This window comes from Hemicordylus capensis, chromosome 2 (genome assembly GCF_027244095.1).
Source record: "Hemicordylus capensis ecotype Gifberg chromosome 2, rHemCap1.1.pri, whole genome shotgun sequence".
Classification (NCBI taxonomy): Eukaryota; Metazoa; Chordata; class Lepidosauria; order Squamata; family Cordylidae; genus Hemicordylus; species Hemicordylus capensis.
In genome coordinates this window covers 59,782,946-59,804,730 of record NC_069658.1, presented here as the reverse complement: position 1 = coordinate 59,804,730, position 21,785 = coordinate 59,782,946, and the positions used below count along the sequence as shown (strand labels likewise).

At 43.2% G+C, this 21,785-nt stretch overlaps 1 protein-coding gene across 18 annotated transcripts in view; it reads right to left on the bottom strand.

The window, feature by feature from the left end:
• Positions 1–21,785, bottom strand: part of ADGRV1 (adhesion G protein-coupled receptor V1) — a 457,213-nt gene that overhangs the window by 425,331 nt on the left and 10,097 nt on the right. For 17 of the 18 annotated variants that reach the window (XR_008315167.1, XR_008315166.1, XR_008315164.1 and 14 more), the window contains exons 2-6: positions 10,588–10,772; positions 10,020–10,169; positions 6,219–6,314; positions 4,482–4,586; positions 1,964–2,077 (exon numbers count right to left, since the gene is read on the bottom strand). Coding sequence is in view for 12 of the 18 variants with exons in the window: in XM_053290676.1 (XP_053146651.1) it covers positions 1,964–2,077; positions 4,482–4,586; positions 6,219–6,314; positions 10,020–10,169; positions 10,588–10,772 (650 nt within the window). In the remaining 6 variants the exon portion in view is untranslated. Of the gene's footprint in view, positions 1–1,963; positions 2,078–4,481; positions 4,587–6,218; positions 6,315–10,019; positions 10,170–10,587; positions 10,773–11,947; positions 12,074–21,785 lie in introns of all 18 variants that reach the window. The other variant, XM_053290666.1, reaches the window with a different exon arrangement.

Here is a 21,785-nt window from a genome sequence, read left to right as displayed (position 1 = left end):
ATAACTGGATAATACATTAATTTCAGAGACGTATATCTGTGCTGAGAAAAAATTAAGTTGTAACTGGCCAGTGTATATGGCCTAGCACAGACTTCTGTATAGCATTACAAAAAGTGCTATCTAGTCTCAGATATCTGTTCTAAATAGCTGGTTTTCTAATCTTTTCTATTAAAACATTTATACTATTCCTTTAAAGTTTTAAGCTTCACATAATACAATATGGAAGGTTTGAAATATTATTGGTACAGCCTAATTAACATATATTTACCTGTAGCAAGGATTTGTCAAAGCATACAGGTGAAACTCGGAAAATTAGAATATCGTGCAAAAGTCCATTAATTTCAGTAATGCAAATTAAAAGGTGAAACTGATATATGAGACAGACGCATTACATGCAGAACGAGATAAGTCAAGCCTTAATTTGTTATAATTGTGATGATCATGGTGAACAGCTCATGAAAACCCCAAATCCACAATCCCAGAAAATTAGAATATTACATGGAACCAAGAAGACAAGGATTGTAGAATAGAACAATATCGGACCTCTGAAAAGTATACAGTGTACTGTGCTTGATTGGCCAGCAAACTCGCCTGACCTGACCCCATAGAGAATCTATGGGGCATTGCCAAGAGAAGGATGAGAGACATGAGACCAAACAATGCAGAATTGCTGAAGGCCGCTAATGAAGCATCCTGGTCTTCCATAACACCTCATCAGTGCCACAGGCTGATAGCATCCATGCCACGCTGCATTGAGGCAGTAATTGCTGCAAAAGGGGCCCAAACCAAGTACTGAATACATATGCATGCTTATACTTTTCAGAGGTCCGATATTGTTCTATTCTACAATCCTTGTCTTCTTGGTTCCATGTAATATTCTAATTTTCTGGGATTGTGGATTTGGGGTTTTCATGAGCTGTACGCCATGATCATCACAATTATAACAAATTAAGGCTTGACTTATCTCGTTTTGCATGTAATGCGTCTGTCTCATATATCAGTTTCACCTTTTAATTTGCATTACTGAAATTAATGGACTTTTGCACGATATTCTAATTTTCCGAGTTTCACCTGTATTATTTTCACAGAACTAATCATTTTGATATCCTAAAATAGGGTTTTGCAAGCTGTTTTAACAAGTGTACCCCCCTTCTGCCTCAAACCTTTAGCTCTGGTATCCCATAGAGAGTGAGAAAGAGAGGGAGATAATTTTTAAAGCTGCAAACAGAACTCTGTATAAGTATTACTGTATCCCTGAAGGTTGATGTTAATAAAAATGGAATTGTATAAATTTATTGTTGATTAACAAACATAAATATAAGACATTTCAGCTTACACCTTCTTTAGTTGCTCTGATGTTATACATATAACATGTCTTATAACATCTGAGCAACTGAAGATAGTGGAAGCCGAAACGTCTTATATTTCAGTTTGAAAATGCCAAAACATCTTGCACATTATATTTCTGTTTGTTAATCAACAATCAATCAATCAATCAATCCACACACGTATTGTGTGTGTATAGAGAGACAGAGATAGACACACACACATTTAAAAGTTACAGTTATGAGACTGGCTTACATCCAGAATAAGTTATTTATGAGTAACCATTGAAATGGGACAAATTTATTTGTCCTATTGATTTCAATGGGAGTACTCAGTGCTAATTTTCTGAAACTTGTCAGTCAGGCTGAGGGGAAGAGTACACTGAGCTTCAGCATGTGGCCAGCCAATTAGGAGCAGAGGAGGAGGATCTTTGTCCTCTTCCCTCCCGTTCTGCAGCAGGCAGATCACTGAAAATGCATTGGCTTCAAGCCAGCTATCCTCAGAAGTGGAACAAATAGTGTGACTGCAGTGTGGGGAGGCAGTAGGGCTCTGAATAATCCCTGAGAGCCCTTCAAGTACCCCCTATTGGGAACTTATCAGATCAAAGCCTTCAAACATTACTGAAATGTGTTCTCACCTGGTCATCAAGAATAAATAAGTTATAAATCAATACAGCTGTGCCAGGAGAAAAGGTGATGTTTCCTTTTGATGGGCTCAAGTCTTCCTCAGGAGAATCTGGACCACCTTCTACCTATGGAAGAAATATTTTTTATTTATTTATTGTTAGATTTCTATACCGCCTTTCGCTAAAAACAACCCCAAGGCGGTTTACAAAAGTTAAAACACATAATAAAAATGAATTAAAAACATTTAGCTAAAAATATATAAACAATCCAACATTAAAATATATAATATACAAAAACTACACATGGATACAAATATGGCTTCTGTTCAGTAAGCACAGAGGTTGTTTCCAACTGTTTCCAACAGAACTTTGAGAAAGCAATGAAGCCCCTCTAACATGGTTGGAAAAATCTTTTAATAATTGGGATGAAAGAAAAATCCTTATTGAAATTAATAGGCTTTCACCAAGAAATTAATTTAAATAATGATTATGTGGTTTTGTCCAAACTACATAAACTACACAGTGATGCATTGAAAGATGAGGAAACTCTAGCTATTGGATTAAAAGTAGAACATTTGGTTTCGTAATTCTTGGCACAAGTAGAATGATAATGACTTCAAAAGTGAAACATTTGCCCCACAAGTCTTGTGGCCTCAGAATGCAAGAACCTAGAATGAAGGTTGATCCTCCAAACACCTCTCTCAGGAGGAGGAAGAGTAACTAGACTCTGTCTCTGGGAGTGGAAGCTGAGACATTCAGATGAGGTATAAATCAACCCTATCTGCATCCAGAACAGGCACATCTAAACCAAATCTTGAGTTCTGACCCCCCACAGTCAGTACCTCCATCTTATCTGGATTCAATTTCAGTTTGCTTTTCCTCATCCAGCTCATTACCACCTCCAGGCAGGGATTGAAGGAAGCTATGTCACTACCTGAGACTGATTTGGAGAAACAGATTTGGTGTCATCAGCATATCGATAACACCCTGCACCAAATTTCCCAATGATCTCTCCCAGTGGTTTCATGTAAATGTTAAAAAGCATTGGAGACAGTATGAAGCCTTGTGGAACTCTGTACATTAACTCCTGCTTTGCAGAGCAACAGTCTCCAATGCTTTTTCAAGTGATACCATCTGGAATCTGCCAGAGAGGTAGGAACAGAACCACTGTAACACAGTGCCACCCAATCCCAACTTCTTCAGGCGACCCAGAAGGATATAATGGTTGATGGTACTGAAAGCCAACGAGAGAACCAAAAGGATCAACATACTTCCTCTGTCAATACCCATTGGGAGATCATCCATCAGGCCGACCAAGGCAGTCTCAACCCCATAGCCTGCCTGAAATACAGTTTGAAAGGGTCTAGATAATCTGCTTCCTCCAAGACTGCCTAGAGCTGAGAAGCCACCACCCTCTCAATCACCTTGCCCAACCATGAAAGATTGGAGATAGGTCTATAATTGGCTAACTGAAAGGTCCAGTGCAGGTTTCTTCAAGTAAGGTCTAATAATAGCCTCCTTAAGGCAACGATGCATCCTGCCCTCCCTCAAAGAAGCATTTATAATATGTACCAGACCCTCTCTGATAGTACTATTGGCAGATTAAATGAGCCAAATTGGGGAAGGGTCAAGGGAACAGGTGGTAGGGCGTACAGTCCGAAAGTTTGTCCACATCCTCAGGAATCACAAACTGTAAGTGATCCAATCTGATCCCTTAAGAGGAGTTGCTGGACATGTCCCTAGTGGACTCTGCAATAAATGTGGAATCCAGTTCAGCCTGAATATGAGATATTTTATCCACACACAAAAATCATTAAATACATCACAGTGGGTTCTCAAAAGTTCCAAATTTGAGTTCAAGGGAGAGGGGGCACATATTAGCCCTCTCACAACCCTAGATAACTCCACTGAATGTGAATTTGCAGAAGCAATGCAGGCAGAAAATAATTGCTTTCCAAGGATGCCTAAATGGAGATGGCAGAGTACACAATCCAAAACCATACAGCTATGCAATAGTGGATGGCCCCAAGCTGGAGCACTTCCCCTTTAAATTCCCTTGAAGGACTGAGGTCTGGAAGTCATCAGGGTTCACTGATTTTTGATCCTTGTCAAATCAACCTATACTTTCTCTCTGAGTTCTCTGTGTTCCTGCAAAGCTCAGCTCTTACCTGATACCTTGAACACGTTAAATATTTCCAGACAGCTGCGACTCAAGATTAGCAATCTACAGGTCCTGCTTAATACCCAATGGGCTTATACCCTGGCCTAAATGGGACAGCTGATGGTCCTATTAAGACTTTGGATGAGCCTCATTGTCTACCACCTTCTCTTCCCTGAGATTAAATGGGAAATCTGGATATAGGACACAATCTTGAAAACAAGCTTAATTTCATTAAAGCAAACAGGAATACTTTGTGGACAGTAGTTTCAGAACTACAATATTTACCCACCACTATGATTATAAGATCCTAGCTTTCCAATGTCACTTTAACAGGTTTAAGGGTGAAGTAAGTTATTTCAACATATTTACCTCATATATCACGGTCACAGTCCCATAGGTCCCCTTCTCTCGAATTAGAGTGAGAGGCATAGATTCATTCCTCCCTCTCGGCTCATTCAAGATTATTAAGGCAGGCTAAAGGGGGAAGAGAAGGAACAGGCAATCAGACACCAATGAAGTATTCCAAAAACAGAGTGCCATGCTACCATAGAAATACTATGTTCCCAAAGACAAGCTAATCCAATCTGTGAGCAACTCTTCTAATAGTATTCCATTTCCCAGCAACCAATTAGTTTTGCTAATCAAAAACATGAACTATAACATATATATGTGTGTGTGTGTGTGTTTCACAATATTTAGAGATCTTTTAAACTATTAAACAGAGATTTTGCTAATCAAATCATAAATAACTAAACAGTTGAAAGTTTACTAAACTGTCCCAATTAAATCAAGGTTTAGCAAAAGCCAAGGCAACAATAAAATCTAGATAAATAAATATTGAACAAGAAGATATGTTCAGTAGTAAGATTTTCAAAATGTTGCCTCTTAGATTTAAAATACTTCACTATTCCAGTAGCCATTTGTGCCTTCTCCTCCAGACAATGAACATGACAATTGAATTTGCCCTATAAATACAGTATTATCATACCATTTACAAACTAACCGGGTCTTCCAGTAAAGCAGTGTCTTCAAAGTTCTAACAATATCTGCTTCCCCTGCTTCACTAGCTCTGTACTTTCTGCTTCCCTTGCTTATAGGCATTATTATTATTATTATTATTATTATTATTATTATTATTATTATTAACATTTTATAGCCCGCTCTTCCTCTAAGGAGCGCAGAGTGGTGTACTACATGCTTAAGTTTCTCCTCACAACAACCCTGTGAAGTAGGTTAGGCTGAGAGAGAAGTGACTGGCCCAGAGTCACCCAGCTAGTATCATGGCTGAATGAGGATTTGAACTCGGGTCTCCCCAGTCCTAGTCAAATATGGGATTATATTCAAAATGATCCCATAACTGTTGAAAACTATGGAACAGAAACAAAGGTCCTTTAAGTTGTTTTTTTAAAGGATCATTGCATTGATCAAATGATGAAAGAAAATTTTTTAACAACAACAGAGAAGACAATGTGCTTTCCATTTTTTTGTTTGGACCTAATGAAAATATAAATGGCCTCTGAAAAAACTACACTACCTTCTTCATCTTCGGATGTCTGTTAAATCAGTATAACTTGATCCACTAATTTTGTACTTTCGGGATTTAAATCAGACCCTCTGATGTCCTGTCCAAATGTCATGACTCTGGTTGCCTTTGATATGGCTTCTCTGATGTCATGGTCTGTGAGGTCATAATTAGCTCAGGGAGACTTGAGCCACACAAGGCTGCTTTGGGGCAACAGAAAATCTTCCCTTCTAAATTCTGAGATGCTTGGACAACTTTGGTAAACAAAACAGCAAAAGTAACATATTTACACCAAGGGATTTCAAATAACACCTTGATGCTGCTAATTAGTTGAGTAGTCTCAGTCTTTAGATGGAAAGAGGCAACATGCTCAATTGCTTAGGGTGGGTGTGGTGCGGGAGAAGTTGAGGCTAAAAGATAAGTGACATCTATGACCAAGTTAAGATTTTAACTAGGGATTTCAAGCTCACCATTAGCCACCATGCTACAAATGCCCAATCTCCACCAACTCCTAAATTGTTCCTTTGAGAAATCTCCTCATCATTCTATTTAAAAGACTAAAGGTATAGAATATGAAAACATACCATATTGAAAGAAATAATTCCAAAGGCATTGTCATTTGATAAAATGGTTACAGTTACAGCTCTGGGATATCCAAGCTTTACTCCTGGAAATGGCTTCTAAAATAAACAAGGGATGCAGTATGTAAAGTTAGAAGCATACACAGTAAATGAAACAGCCTATACAATTAGGAAAAATGCATTATAATAAGTACTTGCATTCAATAATATGCTTATTTTAAAGTAAATTAATGTGTCTCTTAATGAAACATCCCAAGAGAAAGATGTGCAAGTCAAGTAAATACTCCAAAAGCATTCTTAATTTTCACAGAACACAAATTCTATAGACTCAGTCCAGTTAAACTACAAAGTGTTTGATGTAAATTCTGTCGACCATTAACTAACAATTAACAAATTCTGTTGACCATTAACAGCTTGACAAAATTAATGATACCATAGCAATAAAGGATCTAAATAAGAAGTATCAATTCCCCACCCCCAAGAAACTGAGGCCATCAGATCTTTGGACTTTATATTACAGTATAATTGAAAAAATTCTGAGATGAATTATTATATGGCCTATCACAGTAATTATATGACCAAGAGCATACAGAATATCATTGACAATATAAAACCAGAAATATCTACATGTACCATTTTCCTTCTAATTGTAATTCACAATAGTGGGGTCGGGGGGTGGGGACGAAAAACAACTGAAAATTATTTTCTGGTTTGAAACATAATAATAAGCTGACCATTTATCCAATGACTTGTATATACTAAGGCAGTTCATTATCATCAGCACCACCACCACCAAGGAAAGGCAAGACAGACAAGTACCCTACACTGACCAAGAAGACCCTTTGAATAACCACCCTCTTCTCACAATTGTCCCATGTGTTCATTCTAAGTATGGCTAAGGAACAAGGCCATGGCAACTGCTCCCCACCCCACAACTTTCTTGTATGGTTAGCCCCATCTTCAAATTTCATACACTGAAGCCAAGGTGAGAACCAGGCTGTTCAGTCAGGGCTTCCAATCATGTGGAGGATTTATGTGCGCACCACTGTCTGTGTGTAGAAACTCAATTTTCACTTCAACACCAAAAGGCTGGGGGCAAGGCCAGCTGCTCCCTCTCCATGTATAAAGCATAATGCATGTTGTGTTCATGAGATGACTAGTATCAAACATGAATCAATTAAAGGAACAAGAGCACATGTTGCTACCCAAATGAAATTTCTGGCTTTTAAATTAACCCACTCAAAGTTTGCAGCTCAAGAATAGGCTGGTTGGTTCATAGGTGAAATGTAGCCCCCACCACCTCACCTACACAGCATCTAGGCCCTAGGGTTGCTTCCTTTAACAGTAACCTGGCACAGTTAAACTTTCCCTGGCAAGGAGATAAGTGGTAGGAAAAGTTATACTGCTTTCCTCCACATGTTTGCTCCACAGCTCATTAACCCACACGTTTCTGTTTCTCAGAACACCCCACTTTCTTTTCCTACTTTGCCTGTCATCTCCTTGCTTCTCAAATTTCCTTACTTTCTCTTTCCACTCAGTCCTCCAACTGCCCCACATAGTTTCTCCTACCCTAAGGTCTGTATGAGATTTTAATCACCAATATGTATATTCTACTGCTGAAAACTTCCCTAGGTTGTTGGAATGTTCATGAATGTTTTATGACGTCACACAGCTCAGCAAATCTATAGCCCAAGCTTCACAGCCACAAGCATAATTCAATATAGTAACCCAACGGTTTTGGCAGAATCCATGTATGCTCTTTTGCTTGTAATTATAAAGCTGCAGGACAAAGCCACTTTCCTTTTCAAGTTTTATATTTCATGCCTATTTAGAATGACATTACTGCAGTTGCAAGTTGCTGCAAAATACTTGGTTTCAAATTCAGATTATTTGCTTGATACTTTCTCTTGGTAATTCACTTCTAGGTTTAGGAATTAGTAACCCAGCCAGAAGTCAGAAACCAGGAACATATTCTAACAAATATTACTGAACTTATAAAGTAAAGTACAGGCTAACTCTAAAAATGTCAGTAATCACTGGTAAGTAAAAGACATCATTGCGTACATAATTATGAAACTACCATTTCAACTGGAAGAATAATGAACTCATCCCTTACCAGGGGCCCAGAACGTTAGAGGAAGATAATTGTACCCAGCTAGCAGCGAATGGTTAAAAAGAAAACACTTACGTTCAGTATGTATTGCAAACATGAGAACTTCTTAAGTCTCTGGACAATGTACCAAGCAGTGTGTCACAGGCAGTTCTACACTGCCTGCGCTGTTTTAGGCATCTAAAACAATGCCTGTACACTTGTGCAATTTTGCATATTAGCGCAAAAACCTGTGCACAACAGCACCAGCATTATTTAAGACTAGTGTTTCAGGCCCGTTGTGATAACGGGCGCTAGTAGGGGAGAGTTCCCCCCCCCCGCCCCACTTCCTCTGGCCTCCCCCCCCCCACGCCCTCCCAGCTGGCCGAGACTTCCTTACCCAAAGCAGCCCGCGACAGTCGGGCATCAAAAATCCATTTTTTGCGAAGAAGAGAGGAGCTCCGGAACAGAGCTCCTCTCTGTGCTAAGCCAATGCCCAAACTGCTGCTATGGACGCAAAGGACGCAATAGGTGTCCTTTGCGCCCAAAGCACCACTTCGGGGAGAGACTTAGCACAGAGAGGAGCTCTGTTCGGGAGCTCCTCTCTTCTTCGCAAAAACAGCTTTTAGTTCGCCCGACTGTCGCGGGCTGCTTCGGGTAAGGAGGTCTCGGCCAGCTGGGAGGGCGGTTGGCGGCCATGGCGGCGGCCGCGGAGGCATTCTTCTGGGCCGTTTTGGCCCTTAATCATTTGCGGGGGGGGAGCGGGGAAGGAGTATGTGGGCAGCTGGGAGGGCGGGAGAGTGGGCGGTGGCGGTGGTGGTGGCCGGGCAGACTCTGGGGGCGGCGCTGCCGGTCCGGTCCGCCCCCGCCTCACATTCCCGGCCGGTCTCCCCGGACGGGCAAGGGCCCCAAGGACTTGCAGCCGCCTGGCTGCGGCGGCGGTGCCAGGCCTCGGCGGCGGCTCTGCCGCCACCTCGGCCGGCTTACCCCATCACCTCCTCCCCCCGCCCGGCTTCGGCGGCGCGGCTCCACCGCCGCCTTGGCCGCGCTGCGTCCTCTGGCCGAGGCGGCGGCTTTGCCGCCGCCTCGGCCAGTCTCCTCCTTCCCCGCATTCCCGGCTTCTTCGGGGCGGCCGCTTCTGGCCGCCCAAGATGGCCACCGGGTGCCGGCCCTCATGTCTCCCTTGCCCTGTTCTGCGCCTGCGCTTCGCGCAGGCGCAGAACAGGGCAGGGAGGCACGAACACACGCTTGGTGCCCGTCCACGGACGGACACCAAGCGTTTTATTAGAGAGGATGCCTGCAGCAGCATGGGCAGTGCAGAACAGCCTATCATACACTGTCTGGCATGTTTGCCTCTGAAAACGAGGCTTTAAATAACCTTCTTGATTGTTCTACAGGCAAACTACAGGAATGGCCAAAAGTAATTAAAAGTAACCTTTTGATTGTTAAATATATTTTAAGGATTTTTTTTTAATTCTCTTCACTAAGGAAGAATTGTAAAACTTATCTTATGTGCTAACGCTCTTTGGATATATGCTTTTCTTTTTCCTATTTTAAAACCAACTTATGCTAACTTAAAGCAAAACAAAGCTTTCAAACGTTTCATGCAAACCTCAAACACTGAAATGTCTGTCAGACCAACAACATAGGAAAGGCCAAATCACCTTCCACTTAGAACAGGTATACATTTGAGCTTAGTCAAAAGAAGTGCCCACCTGTAATGTCAAATAAAATATGAAACTCTCATCAGCCTCTGGAAGATCATCATCGCACACAGAAATGTACACAGTTCGGTTTGTTTCTGCATCAGAAATATATGCTGCTGCATACGTGTCAAAAAAGTCACCTGTATTTTCACCGTGAATCTACAATAAATACACACAAGTATTTTATTTATCTATCTATCTAGTTAGTTTATTTATTTATTCAGGATGCAAGCACCTTGCAAACATTAAGATAATACCAATCCCCTCCCAATAAAAACAATTAAATAATCTTATTTCTTAAGATAAAAACATCAAAAATGTAAATTATACTTCTGCTCACATCTACGTTTTGTGCCATTATGAAAACAAGCATCTTATTAAAACAAGCATATGTTCTGCAGTTGTTCATCCCCCCTGCATTTTATGGTTTTCATGCAGCTCATTGTTCTAGTGAGAACTGATTTTGCCTTTGTCTGTTTGGCAAGAACAAATATACAGTATGCCTGCTGCCCAAAAAGTCCTCCTTTTGACGATTTTCAGTTTACAACATTCTAGCATTGATGTAGAACTTTCTTACCGATACAATTGCTGTGACGTTGACTGGTTCACCTGTCCTTTCAATAACAAGACGTATAACTGTTGTTGTCGTTTCATTAACTACAAATTCTGTTTGTCCAGTGAATTTTACTTCTGATTCTCCAATGGCAAAACCAATAGATAATGCTAAAAGAAGTGTAACTAGTGAGTAGGCAGAGGGCATCCCTGAAAAGAGAGAAAAAATTGAAATATGGATATGAAAACCAAGTGAGAAGATGCACGGGGTGCACTTCAGGCTTTTCTATTACAATGACCAATAATTCCTACTTTTTAATACACACTTCATTTTCCCCCCAAGTAAACAAATCCATATTTTGAGAAATTCCTTGGTAGTTTTTTTCATGTCAAATCTATTCATATAGTGCCTGAACCTGACAAACTGGACCTGAACTCTCCACTTCAGCCATGTTTGGACATCAGTTTTGGCTAGTATTCCTGGTCAAGCCTAAGGTTGCCAACGATCCTTCAGATTTTCTTACTGAAACCACCGATTTTTCATACTGAAATATCCTGAATATTTAACAACTTTTGACGCAGTTTTCTTTAAAAGGCAGGGGCAAAAAGAGCTTTGCAAAAGCTGGCTGTTTTGGCTAAGAGAGCACAGGTTTGCATGCAGGACCGGAAATAGCACAAGAAAAAGCCAGTTATCAACATGGATTTATTAGCCATTATGGGAGTCCGCTTGGAGCAGCTCAGTCCCCCAGGGTGGCAGGGAAGTGTTAGGTATTCTTGAGTGCATCTTCATATTGTCTACCAGAAATACCTCCATGAAGAAATATCACAAAGCCACAACAAAAAGAGTACTACATACACATACTGTATTCCAAGGAGGGGAGGTTTGTTATCTATTCATTCATTCAATACATTTATATACTGCCCCACACAAAAAGTCCCTGGGCAGTTCACAATATAAAACCATTAAAACTTTAACATAATTAAAACAATTTAAAATACAATAAACACTCCAAAGCTTTAAAACTATAGCCTGCCTAAACAGGTCTGTTTTTAGGTCCTTCTTAAAAACATTTAGAGAAGGAGAAACTCTAATTTTGTTAGGAAGCACGTTCCAGAGTCCCAGGGCAACTCTCGAAAAGGCCCAGTTTCAAGTCACCACCAACCGAGCCAGTGGCAACCGCAACCAGACCTCCCCAGATGGTCTTAACAGGTGGTGGGGTTGATGAAGAAGAATAAGCTCTCTTAAATACTTTGGACCCAAACCCTTTAGGGCTTTCTAGGTAATAGCCATTACTTTGTATTTCGCCCAGAAACTTATTGGCAGCCAGTGTAGTTCTTTTAAAATGGGTGAAATATGATCTCTTCAGGCAACCCCGGAGACTAACCTGGCTGTTGCATTCTGTACTAACTGCAGTTTCCGAACTGGATGTAGAGAGCACTGCAGTAGTCAAGTCTGGATGCGCATGCATTTCCACAATTGTTCAGAGAAAGGGCCAGTCACAGTTAAGTCACTGAGAAACAAGAGCAGAAGCATACACTTGTGGGCGGGGAGTTTGATTGCCACAGAACTCTAGCTATAACCTAGAGTTAAAATAAAGTGAGGCTTTTAAAGCATGGCTAGAAAGAGGGCACTTTATCTGCACAGCTGCTTGTGAGAAGACCCAAGAGGAGAAACACAGAGCATGCTTGACTCAGACAGGAAGCCAAGAAGCTATGATTTTCATTCTCCATTACTGGGTCAGCTCGGGCAACCTTTTGTGTGCCAGTGCTTTCTGTGGTGGACTGATAGCCCACAGCAGCATGTGTCTTTATCAGTATGTGCCAATGAGTATAACACTAACTATAGCCACATTCTCGAAAAATAAGAGCACTGAAACAGGGATGGCCCTTCAAGCGAGAAATGTGTTTCAGGAGAAAATGAAAAGGAGCAGTTGCCTGTGGGTCGACTGAAACTTTTTTCTATAGACATTGAGAATCTGTTGCCAAGTCTTGTGATTACAAAGTGGCTACTCCCCATGTTGCTTTTCAGTGTTCATAAAGTTTTCAAGCTGTATGAGAAAAGAATCTTATTAATATGAACCTTCTTTATATTTTTAATAGATTAAAAAGTTAACACAACCAATTGATAATAACTGGGTTTCCTTTTTTTTAAGGAAAAACCCTGCACCCACAAATAATCCAACATGGCAACCGTGTTTGTCACTGGTATCAGTCCCTATCATAAAAAGTTCCTCGCAGTCTATTAGAATAGTGTTCATTCTTCCTCTACAGGTGGTGCATGTTATCTGCGGTGGTTCCATTCTGGCCCACAACAGGAGATAATGAAACCATGGATAATGAGACCTTGAGTAAATGGGAACTGGGAATTAGGTTCTTCGAGGTCAAAAAAAGGGTTTAAAAAGCTAGGAGGAGACAGAAATAAGTGAAATAAAGTACTGTACCGTGCTCTCCAGGTCTCCAGCTGAGGGGTGTGCATGAACCATTCGATTTAGAACCAATTCGTATCAACCAGGCCAATTCAGCAGTTAGATTGCAGACCAAACCAGGGCTAGTTCGGTCAACAATGGAACCAAACCAAGCTCAGTTCAAGCAGACCAGTTCTACATAAAAAGGAGCTGGGGGTGGGAGTGGCAAAAAAAAGTACTCCTTACTTGTTGGCACAGCTACTGGTGATGCCACTCGCCCACTCCCTGGCACTGCCCAAGCGCATGCAGGTCCATATTTACCAAGCTGTCCGCACAGCTTGGCAACACAAATTCAGGGCATGCACAGAGGAAGCAACCACACCACCACCACATGGGTAGCTTGGTAAATATGGACATCTGCAAGCTTTGGCAGCACTGGGGAGGGGGCGAGCGCTGGTGCCAGCAGCCACACCAGCCAGCAAAGAATACTTTTACATTATTTTTCTCGCTGCCCCCATCAGCTCCTTTGTAGATTTCCCTTCCCCACCCCTTTACTTGTAAAGGGGAATCCTCACCACATTCCCCTTTACAAGTATAGACAAACCGCTGAACCAGTTCTGCCAAATGGACCGTGGATAATGAAGGCCACCTATACTTTCTGAGGTCTAGTCTTTTTACTTTGTTCTCTTCCTGAATCTCGCTTCAGCATCTTTTCAGCTTTTTCCTTCATTTCCCCCACTCTTTCCAACAGTTACCAATCGACTTTTCATTCCCTTAGTCTTTCCCAACATTCTATGCTCAGGAGCATTGCGAGGTACTTAAAAGACTGAGGTCTTGGCCCACAGCACCTCCTGCCCCACCAATTTAGATATTTAAATATTTTCATGCTCTGTAAAGGAATCCAAAACTCTGTTTGAGCCATTAATCACCACAGAACATCCTTGTTTTATCTGGCAGCTTTGGGGCAGGGATGTTGCCAGGATTGGGTCCCTGAAACACAGTACTGGGATTATTTTCAAAGTTCCCGCCTTTTTGCAATCACATCTTACAGTGGCCTTGTGGCTGCATGAAATGTGAGAGACGGAGGTTTTCTGTGCAGTCTTATTTATTTATTTATTTTATTTAATATACCACCCAATCCACAGACTCAGGGCGGTGTACAGGCAAGAATAGCATCCAAGATTTAAAACTGAGAGAGAGAATGATATTTAAAGGGCAAACATCTGGTGGAAAAGAAACGTCTTCAATAAGATCTTAAAGATTGAAAGGGAGGAGACAGACCGAATCTGGGGGGAAGAAAATTCCAAAGTGAAGGGGCGGCAACAGAAAACGCCCTTCCTCGGGCCCTAGTACTATGAACCTCTCCGAGACCAGGGACAGAAAAAAGAGCAACCTGAGCAGATCTCACAGGATGGGACTGTCCAGGAGAGTCAGTCTTGAAGGTAAGCAGGTGCTAAGCCCTGAAGGGTTTTAAAGGTGAGAACCAGCACTTTGAATTGGACCTGGAAGCAAATAGGTAGTCAATGCAGTGACCGCAAATCTCCTAGTGCTCATAAGCAGGCAACCCGCTGCATTCTGAACCAACTGAAGCTTCCGGGTCATCTTCAAAGGCAACCCCAGGTAGAGCGCATTACAGTAATCCAGACGAGAGATAACGAGGGCATGAGTTAGCGTTGCCAGGGCCTGCCGGTCGAGATAGAGCCGCAACTGGCGGACCAGCCAAAGCTGGGCAAAGGGTTCTCTGGCCATGGCCTCCACCTGCTGCTCGAGCAGGATCCGCTAGTCCAAGAGGAACCCCAGTTCACGGACTACCTTCTTCAGGGGCAGCGCAACCCCGTTTAGGGAGAGATTCAGACTTGGCAATTGGCCAGATCGAGGAGTAAGCAAAAGCAACTCAGTCTTGGAGGGATTAAGTCTGAGCCTGTTTTGGCCCATCCAGACCCTGACAGCTTCCAGACACTGGGCAAGCACAGAAATGGCATCTCTGGAGTGGCCTGGGGTGGCAATATACAATTGAGTATCATTGGCATATTGATGGAATCTCACCCCAGACAGACAGATAACCTGCCCCAGCAGTTTCATGTAGATGTTAAAAAGAATGGGTGTGAGAACCAAGCCCTGAGGCACCCCACAAAAGAGTGGCCACAGGGCAGAGCACTCGCCACCAATACACACCAACTGAAAGTGGCCAATAAGGAAGGAACGGAACCACTGCAAATCAGTGCCTCCAATACCTAACCCGTGCAGGCACTCCAGAAGGATACCATGGTCAATGGTATCAAAAGCCGCTGAGAGATCTAAATGGACCAAGAGAGGGGCGCTACCCTCAAGGTAACGATACAAGTCATCAACCAGAGCAACCAGTGCTGTTTCCATGCTATGCCATGGCCTGAAACCCAACTGACAAGGATCTAGAAAATCAGCTTCATCCAGAGCTCTCTCAAGCTGGGCACATACAACCTTCTCCAAAACCTTCGCAAGGAAAGGAAGGCTGGGGAATGGTCTATAATTATTAAGGACCTCAGGATCGAGAGAAGTCTTCTTCAAAAGAGGACACACCACAGCTTCTTTTTATGCTGCCAGTACAGACCCCTCACAAAGAGAAGAATTCACCAACTCCTGAAGCCAGGATCTTACATTCCCGCTGGCTACTCTTATAAGCCAGGGTCCAGGTCCAGGTCGCAGCACCATACCAGAGAGAATCCTGTCCACGTTCTCGGCCTCAGCATGCTCAATAGTATCCAGATGACACCACAAGATGATGTCTCCTTCATCTCATTGGATCCTGTGCATATCTCATTCCTAAACCTTTATTTTTGCTTCTTTTGAGGTGGATTTGCTGCAGCACAATGATTTGGGGGAGAGGATAACTATACTTTTTGAGTAGTCTACCCACCTCCTACTCTGGGGACATCACCAACATCTCCTTTATGCAGCCTGTCAGCTCAGTTGCAGTTGGATATCAAAGCCACCCACTGCTCACCAGCCACCTCCTCCACCATACCTGGCAGTCAGGTTGCTGCTGAGCATGAAGGCTGCCAGCCACCTGTGCTACTGTACCTGACAGGTGGGTTGTCAGTGAGTACAAGGTCCACTCAACAACCCTCAACTGTGCCCAGCAGCTCAATTGCTGCTGAGCACAAGGGCATTCTGCAGTCCCCTCCACTGTGTTGGCCAGCTGCGTTGCTTCTGGGTGCAAGGACTACCCCCTCCACTGTGCCAGCAATTTAGCAGCCGCTGGGTACAAGGGCCACCCACTAAGCCTCCACTGTCCCAAACAGCTGGGTTGCTTGGCATAAGGACTGCCTCCTACCCTCTCTATTGTGCTCCAGCACCCTGGGTATTAGGGCCATCCTCTGCCCTCTCTACTGTCCTTGATAGCTGGGTTGCCTCTGAGCACAAGGAGCCACCCACTGACCCCTCCATCTTGCCCAGCAGCTGGGTTCCCACTGGACACAAAGACTGCCTGCCAGGGGCGTAACTATAATAGGGCAAGGGGAGACAGTTTTCTGTGGGCCCACTCCCTTGGGGGGGCCCCCAGAGGCAAGTCACATGACTGACTTCCCCAGCCACATACCTGCCCAGGCTTCCTTCAGTTGTATTCATCTTCCGAAATTGATGTGAGTGTTAAGACCTGGAGCTACCAGAACAACATGTCTTTCTCTAGTACCATTACATGACTTGCATCATCCACAATTTACAAAGCCTTTAAAAATAATTGAGGATGATGTTCTATTGTGGTACATAGGGTGTGTGTGTGTGTGTGTGTGTGTGTGTGTGTGTGTGTGTGTGTCTGTGTGTGTGTGTGTGTATTATTTTATTTATTTTATTTTATTTTTTTACTTCAGTTAGTGGGGGCCCATTTTTAAATCTTGTCTCTGGGCCCACTTCAACCTTGCTATGCGCCTGCTGTTGCTGCCATCATCAGCCCAGGCTGCCACTGGGCATGAGGCATATATGAATTTCCCAGGCCCAATATAAGCAGTATTGAAGAGGGCTGGCAGGGGTGGGTGTGATCACACTGTAATAAATAATAAATGTATTACACTGTAATAAATAATAGATATATTAATAAATAATAATAAATTTATTATTTATAGCTAATAAATCCTTACAATTAGGTTTCTCATCTCCACCTATGTATCTAGCACAATCTGAAAACACAATGATAGAGCAACTGGTCATACTGAATTAACTTCTTTCTTTATTTATTTGTATACCACCTTTCAGGCTCAGGCCTCTCAAAGTGATTTACATACAATTTAAGAACACACACACAAGTTTCTTTTGGCAGCTGCTGGTTTTTGTTCTTAAAGCTAGAGCAGGCCCAATGTAAATAATCACCAAGAAAATGGCTTCCAGGTTGCAGTAGACGACAGTTGTAGAGGGCTAAGTTTATCCCCTAGATAAGCTGTGGATATAACCACAAGCTTATCTGTAGATTTATTATTTATTTATCAAATTTGTATACCGCCCCAAACTTTCATCTCTGGGCAGTTTACAATAACATAAAACCAATTAAAAACATATACAAAAACTTAAAAACAATTTAACAATTTAAAAATAACCAGAAGTTGAAACCCAAAAATATTAGGAAGCTGAGAAAGCTTGGGCAAAAAGATGGGTTTTCAGGTGTTTTCTGAAAATTGCCAGAGAAGTCAAGTCTGGAGGTTACCAACAGATGTACCACTGTTTTGAGGTTGTTGATCTCGAGAAACGGGCGCAGCTGGCGTATCAGCCAGAGCTTATAGAAAGCACCCCTGGCCACCGCCTCAACCTGAGAAACCAGGGAGAGGTGTGAATCCAGAAGTACTCCCAGACTGCGAACCTGTTCCTTTTGGGGAAGTGTGACCCCATCCAGAACAGGCAGATCAAAATCGTATCTAGAGTTCTGACCCCACACAATAAGTACCTCCATCTTATCTGGATTCAGTTTCAGTTTATTCTCCCTCATCCAGCCCATTACTGCTTCCAAGCAGGCATTTAGGGAGGATATGCCAGCTCCTGAAGTAGTTGACATGGAGAAGTAGATCTGGGTGTCATCAGCATACTGGTAACACCCAGCAACAAATCCCCTGATGATCTCTCCCAGAGGTTTCATGCAGAAGTTAAAAAGCACTGGCGAAAGTACGGAGCCTTGAGGAACACCATACTTAAGATCAGATTTTGAAGAGCAACAATCTCCAATCAACACCATCTGGAATCTATCTGAGAGGTAGGAGCGGAACCACTGTAAAACAGTGCCTCCCACCCCCAACTCCCTCAGACATTCCAAAAGGATACTATGGTTGATAGTATTGAAAGCCGCCGAGAGATCCAAAAGGACTAACAAGAGTCACACTTCCTCTGTCAATTCCCAAATGGAGATCATCCATCAGGCCGACCAAGGCAGTCTTCACCCCATAGCCCGCCCAAAAACCAGTTTGAAATGGGTCTAGATAATCAGTTTCCTCCAAGACCACCTGGAGCTGGGAGGCTACCACCCTCTCAATTACCTTGCCCAGACATGGGAGGTTGGAAACAGGCCTATAGTTGCTCAACTCTGAGGGATCTAACTCAGGCTTCTTTAGAAGAGGTCTAATGATTGCCTCCTTAAGACAAGGAGGCATCCCGCCCTCCCTCAGAGAAGCATTTATGATTTCCACCAGGCTGTCTACAACAACCTCCCTACTAGACCGAAAAAGCCATATTGGACAAGGGTCAAGAGAACAAGTGGTAGGCCTCACCGCTCCAAGCAGCTTGTCCACATCCTCAGGAATCACAGACTGAAACTGATCCAGTCGAATCACATAAGAGGAGTCGTTGGGCACCTCCAGCTCAGATATCAAATTAATTGTGGAGTAGATCAGCTCGAATCCAAGAGATTTTATCTGTGAAAAACTCTTTAAACACATCACAGCCGGTAACTGATGACTCCATATTCTGGCTTAAGGGAGAGGGGGCAGATACTTGTCCCTTCACAATCCTGAACAACTCCACTGGACATGAACTCGCAGAGGAAATACGGGCAGAAAAGAACTGCCTCTTTGCTGCACATATTGCCTGAGCATAGATCTTTAGATGTGCTCCATGTTGCAATCTGTCAGATTCGAGTCGAGTCTTCCTCCACCTGTGCTCCAGTCGCCTACCTTGCCACTTCAGCCCTCGTAGGTCTTCTGTATACCAAGGGGCCTAATTTAAAGCGGGTCGGAGGGGACGCTTGGGAGCAATCGTGTCTACTGCCGTGGTGAGCAAGTTATTCCATTCTCAACAAGGGCATCAACAGGATCACCGGCAAAGCCAACATTGAATCCCTCCAAGGATTCTTGGAATCTTAGTGGATCGAATAACCTCTTCGGGTGGACCATTCTAATGGGCCCCTCACCCCTGCGGAGGTGGGAAGTGGTTGTAAGTCCAACCTTAACCAGATGGTGGTCCGTCCATAACAATGGGGAAATCACAGGAGTCCCCACCCACAGAACACCACCCTGATCAGAGTAAAATACCAAATCAAGCATGTGACTTGCAATATGCATTGGTCCAGAGACCACTTGGGATAGGCCCATAGTTGTCATGGCCGCTATGAACTCCTGAGCTGCCCTAGACAGATTGGTCCCAAAATGAACATTGCAGTCCCCCACCACCAGAAGTCTGGGATACTCCAACATGAGTTTCGCAACCAAGTCCATGAGCTCAGTAAGGGATTCCGCTGGGCAGCGGAGCGATCGGTACACCAACAGAAGTCCCAATCTATCCCTGGTCCCCAAACTCAAGTACACACATTCAATATAGCCCGACACCCTAACAGGGACCCTGGTAAGGGAGATGTTATCCTTATAGACCACAGCCACTCCACCTCCCCGTCCACGTCCCCTCACCTGCTCTTCTACAGAATATCCTGGAGGGAGAAGCTGGGACCAAACTGGACCACTAGCCTCCCCCAACCAATGATATAACTAGACCATGATGTAACCTGGACCACTAGCCTGTAATGATGGACCTGGACCTGCAATGATGTAACCTGGACCACTAGCCTGTAATGACCACTGTAATGATGTAACCTGGACCACTAGCCTCCTCCAACCAATGATGTAACCAGATATGTTGTTACATCTGGGCCACAGATGTAACAGTGCCTCCTGGCTGCTGCCTCGTTTTCTCCGCAACAGCTCTAAGTGTTGGGTGGACAAGAGAACAACAATACACATCCCAGCCCAGTTGTTTTGGTGGCTGCTGCTGCTGCAGTAGGATGACTCATGTAAACAACCTCCAGGAGAAAGGTTCCAAAAAATAATCTGGTAGCAGATGACAGTTGCAGAGAACAGAGCAGATGAACACACCTTCTGGGGTTCACTGAGGAACCCCTGATCCTGTTCTATGCATGCAGCAAAATGAGGTGGAAGAGTCTTAAGGTGGCAAAAGGCTGGACCACTTCAAACTCAGGTAGGGGGTACCAGAATGTCCCCTACACTGGGGTGGACACAATGTTGTATGTGAAACCATTCTGCCTTCCTTTCAGAGAATGCTGTACATCTGATTGGATGTTGGGAGGGCAAGTGGCTGGAATAGCTGCACCATTCTCAACTGTTCTTCACTGGGGTGCTCAAGATTTTTCCCTTCTCTTTCTCTGCCTCTCTCCAGTTTTCTCCCTTCTCTCTTTTGCTCATTTCCCCCTGAAATCTCTCTCTGTGTGTATGTGTGTGTGTGCGCGCATGTTTGTGTGCATGCACACACACACACACACACACAGCAGACAGTGCAGTTTGCTAAATATTTTCTATCTTCTGGAACTTCAGCTTCTGATGCAACCATGCTTCAACCTTTCTTAATACTAATTTACAGCAAATTAATAATGAGATTATTATGTCATAATGAGATCTATAAAGTTTCCTAACCGAGCAAACAACAGGAAAACTTGGATATGCTTTTAGTTGCACTGTCCAGTGATTTCCCTCATAAATGCATTAGAACTAAAGTGAAAGTGATGATGTTCTTCAGTCCAGTCTCTCTGGGCAGTTCTCTCTGGGTGTTCTGGACAGGCTGCAGATTGTTCATGTCACATCCTCCAACTATCCCAGTATAGCCAGGATTGTCACAATCATCTAAGGGTGTGCGCAAAATGGATTGGGGGAGGGGGGTTGAGCTCAAATTGGATGTAAACAAACCACAGACAGCTGAAACATTTCATTGAAACAGCAATTGACCCAGTTGTTTCGACAGAACAAAACTTGAGTATTGTGTGTTTTGAGTGAGAAATGTTTTGAGTGTTTCGGTCATAGAGAACAATGGGAAAACTCGAAACACCCCATTGTTCCCCATGGGTAACTCCAAGGGACACCAAAGTGGATTGGGAGGCAGGGTATGATGGGTGCTACCTATCACTCAACCCGGAAAAAAGGGAGCATTTTAACCTTTCCCCCAAACCCACATAGGAGCCAATGGCCGAGGAGGGAGGGTTGAGGAAAGGTTAAAAATTTGTTTAAAATCACCCACTTGCCCATTTGGGAATGAATCCTTTTCCTTCAGGGATAAAGGAATTCCCATATTATTCCTGACAAGCAATTACCGATACCAATTTTTAAATGCTTGGGAGGGGACCAACATAATAAAGAAAGGAAGTTACAGAGCAAAAAGAAATTAAAGGTTCTCAGAATGTAACAATAATGAGTGTTAATACATGCAGTTTACTACTAACAAGAGGTTTCCATGGGGTTTTATAATGATTTCCAACCCAGTGCACATGTTACCTTGAGTGTACAACTGCAACTTGAACGTAAACCATGCAACCTTTTTACACTCTGAGGCAATCTTTCTGTCTCCAAACAGACATGATCTATAA